General features: G+C 53.2%; 1 protein-coding gene across 1 annotated transcript; it reads left to right on the top strand.

Annotated features, from left to right (window-relative positions):
* Window positions 1-588: 588 nt before the first annotated feature.
* On the top strand, window positions 589-3153 carry LOC119381084 (solute carrier family 22 member 5). Its single transcript, XM_037649071.1, has one exon. The coding sequence runs from the start codon at window positions 589-591 to the stop codon at window positions 3151-3153; it is 2565 nt and encodes an 854-aa protein (XP_037504999.1).
* The last annotated feature ends 410 nt before the right edge of the window (window positions 3154-3563 follow it).

Here is a 3563-nt window from a genome sequence, read left to right on the forward strand (position 1 = left end):
GCGCATTTTACACGGAAGCTTCTTTCAGCCATACCATGTAACTCTGAATTAGGAGCACCACATTTACATTATGCGAGCAATGATTTGCGCTCATAGAAATGCTCAATGACACAGGCTTTGATCAGATATTACGTTAGCAAGTGCGACCCCGCTCTTCTACTCAGGAATAGAATATCATCATCATTATCATCATAATAATCATTATCGTATTGTATACTGCCAAGGCCAATATTTGTACTTTTTCTGTCCAGTTTTGTGCTTTGTACAAAAGCAATATTGTTCGCAGTGTTTACCAGAAGTATAGTACCTCTAAAAAACGCTATATTTGCAGGTAACTTATAAAGATGTTTGCTAACATTCGATAAGCAACGCACAAAATACACGACGTGCTTCCAGTGGTAGGGCAGAGTGGTGAAGATGACGATTAGTGAATGGCCCGCGACAGCCGCGAGCCGCGCGCCAGAAGAAGAAGCAACAACCAACGATTAAGGTCGCCAAGGAGCTCTTTCTTGCACTCTTTGAAGCAGTCGTATTCGCTCTAGATATATAATAGCTCTGCCACTTCGGGAATCGTCCAGAGGCTTGACTATGTCCAAGTCGTCACGTCGTGGTTCAAAGCGGAGGCGGAGAAGCGAAGGTTTTCTGACGCCTCCGTCCGAGCTACCTGCGTCGGACACCGAGACGTCAAGCAACAGAAACATAGCATCGAGAATGAAACTATCTGAGCGCCAGTTGAAGGATTCGTCAGAGATGCGAGAAGCGGCGTTGATGTCCTCCCCGTGGCAATCTCCGACATCCCCGCAGGCACACGATTCTGCCTTCAGCGCCGCAGCGTCATCGTACTTGGCTTCACCATCCGACTCCCCGCCACCGCTACTAACACTTCCCATTTCAACACCCGCGGATGCCTCCCGACGATCATCGTCGCATTCTTCAGCACACACGGCTGCACTGCCAGCGTCACTCTCGGCGAATCGAACATCCCGTATGAGCGTCTACCCGAAGGTCAGAGTTTCGGCGACGTCTGCTGCTACCCTTTCCGAGACACCCCTGACCTCGGAGCAACGCACGTTGTCGGCAGGCTCCCGTATTCGCGATCGGCATCCAGGTGTAAGGCAGTCGTACCCGTCGGTCGTCAAGCAGACAGCGTCGCAGAACGAGCTCGTGGCTTTGCCGAACCAGCCTTCCAAGGTCATTTCCGCTTCCTGGGCAACCAAGGCTCGACAGCTACTGTCACCGTTGCTCGGCCGTTTCCACTCTTTCTCGGCAAAGAGCAGCCCTGACGACTTACGGAGGTATTCACGACAAATGCGTGCCAGAACTCCACAGGTGATCGCTCTGCCACCCTGTGACGCGGACGAGAAGCAGCCCGAGTCAACCTCAATATCACGTAAGCCAAGCCAGCCGAACGAGAGCCTGCAGTCCGTCAGCCGGCAATCCCTGTCACGGATTTCGTTAAGTGTGCAGCAGGATGCCTCGTCGGTGCCACCACCTGTGGTCAACAGTGGCATGGCGAGTTGCTTGCGGCGTGAAGAAGCTTCTCTCCTCGTTGGCAGGCGCGGTCCGTTCCAGACGACGACGTTCCACTTCGGCTTGCTCGTTGCCTTCATGGTGCCCTTTCAGACGCTGCCGCTGCAGATTGTCCAGCACGATATTGATTACTGGTGCGCTAGGCCAAAGAACTTACGCAACATGTCTACAGAAGAGTGGAAGCGCCAGATGGTTCCTCGCGTCGAAGATGGCAATTACAGCCGGTGCCGCATGTATGCCGAATGGAACGTCACCGGCGTAGCCACAGTGCCGTGCACCAGCTGGGAGTACGCAGCCTCCGTATATCACAACTCCATTGTCGAGGAGTTTGGCTTGGTTTGCGAACGTGCTTGGTACCTGCCGGTGAGCTGTTCTGCATTTGCCATGGGCGCCATCTGCGCATTGCTCATCACGGGACCTTTGGCTGACTGGCTGGGCAGGAAGCCAGTGATGCAGTTCACAGTGATGGTCTGGCAGGCGGCAGTTGTGGTAATTCTATTGTTCGTCATGCTAAACACATTCGTAGTCATGCGCTTCCTCCTTGGAGCCTCCACAGCCACTCTTTTCAACACTAGCTTTGTGCTTGTGGTGGAAGTCTTGGCACCAGAACGGCGCACTCTTTACGCGATGGCGGTGTTGTTAAGCAAGGTGATCGGTACTATCATCGCATCCACAATGATGCTGGCCCGGTTTAGCTGGTACGCGCTGCACCTTGCAAGCATGCTACCAGGCCTCATGATGCTGCGCACCATCACGTGCCTCATTGAGTCCCCACGCTGGTTGCTGGCAAGAGGCCGGCTAGAGGAAGCCGAAACGGTCATCATGCATGCGGCCACGCTCAACGCTGAGAACCTGTTTGATGTGCGACGCCAGTGGGCACGCAAGCGTCGTGAACTGGAGCACAGAGAAGGCATTCGGCGGAGTACTTTCTGCGAGGCAGCCTGCCTGCGATGCCGATGGAAGAATAATGGCATCCTGTACTTCTGCTGGAGCGTGACTGCATTTACGTTGCAGGCGACGTGGCTGAAGATTCACTACCTGGGACTCTATCCGGCAGCTCTCGTAACGCTCTTCGCGCTGCTGTCCGTCCCAGGAGAGCTGGGTGCTATGGCGTCTGCCGCGCATATCGGCCGCAAGACGTCTCTCGCTTGGGCGCTGGTCATAGCCGCCATTGCCCTCTTCGGAGCCGCCGCGTGGGGCGATGCGAATGCGGTATCCAGCGTTACCCTTCTGACTCTGGCGAGTGTGGGCACGGACGCATCGCAAGCTGTTCTCACTCTGTACACGGCAGAAGTGTATCCTACAGTGATGCGCTGCTCGGGCCTGGCAACGTGCTCGTGCTTTTCTGCAGCGGCCAGCATCGTCGTGTCAGTAGCCATCCATCTTGGATTTCTCCAGGTGTCATGGCTTCCACTGGTCGTGGTGTCGCTTCTAGGGCTCGCCGCTGCTTTTTTGGCGATTCGACTGCCGGACGTAAAAGAGTGTGCTGTTCTGCCGGACGAGCTGTCGGACATACCGTTTGAGGCGCCACCGGGAGTCGCTCAGCCAGTGCCTGATAACACAAACGTCGCTTCGCCGGGCATCCAGAGCAGCGACAAACGCCGAACGCTAGGAGAACGTTGACTTCTAGGCGATACAATATCATAATAGTTCGTGTGAGTGTGTTTTATCGTTTGGAGCACAAAACATTCGCTTAACGGTTCGCAAAGTCTTTAGGATGTATATGTTCTATGATGGCGGTTTTATCTAGGGAGTTATATTTCGAGCAACGACACAGCTATAGCACGGACTTAATATAAATGATGCGGTGATGACCCCACGTGTTCAGGGCTTACATATTATGCACGAGCATCCTGCCTCTTTGGAAGCAAAATAAAAGCATGTGGTCTAATGCGTTAGTTTTTTTAGCCTTTCAACGATATCATCGCTCTATGCAAACATTATGGAATTGCTTTTTTACTTCAACAAACGCAAATTGGTGCCACCTAAACTTCGCTTTGAACAATGAAATCACACATCAGTTTATAAGCGTT

The sequence above is a fragment of the Rhipicephalus sanguineus genome, chromosome 2, assembly GCF_013339695.2.
Source record: "Rhipicephalus sanguineus isolate Rsan-2018 chromosome 2, BIME_Rsan_1.4, whole genome shotgun sequence".
In the NCBI taxonomy this organism is placed as follows: Eukaryota; Metazoa; Arthropoda; class Arachnida; order Ixodida; family Ixodidae; genus Rhipicephalus; species Rhipicephalus sanguineus.

Bases quoted from the DNA above. Each gene is read 5' to 3' on its own strand.
- LOC119381084 (XM_037649071.1), top strand. From the start codon at position 589: ATGTCCAAGTCGTCACGTCGTGGTTCAAAGCGGAGGCGGAGAAGCGAA.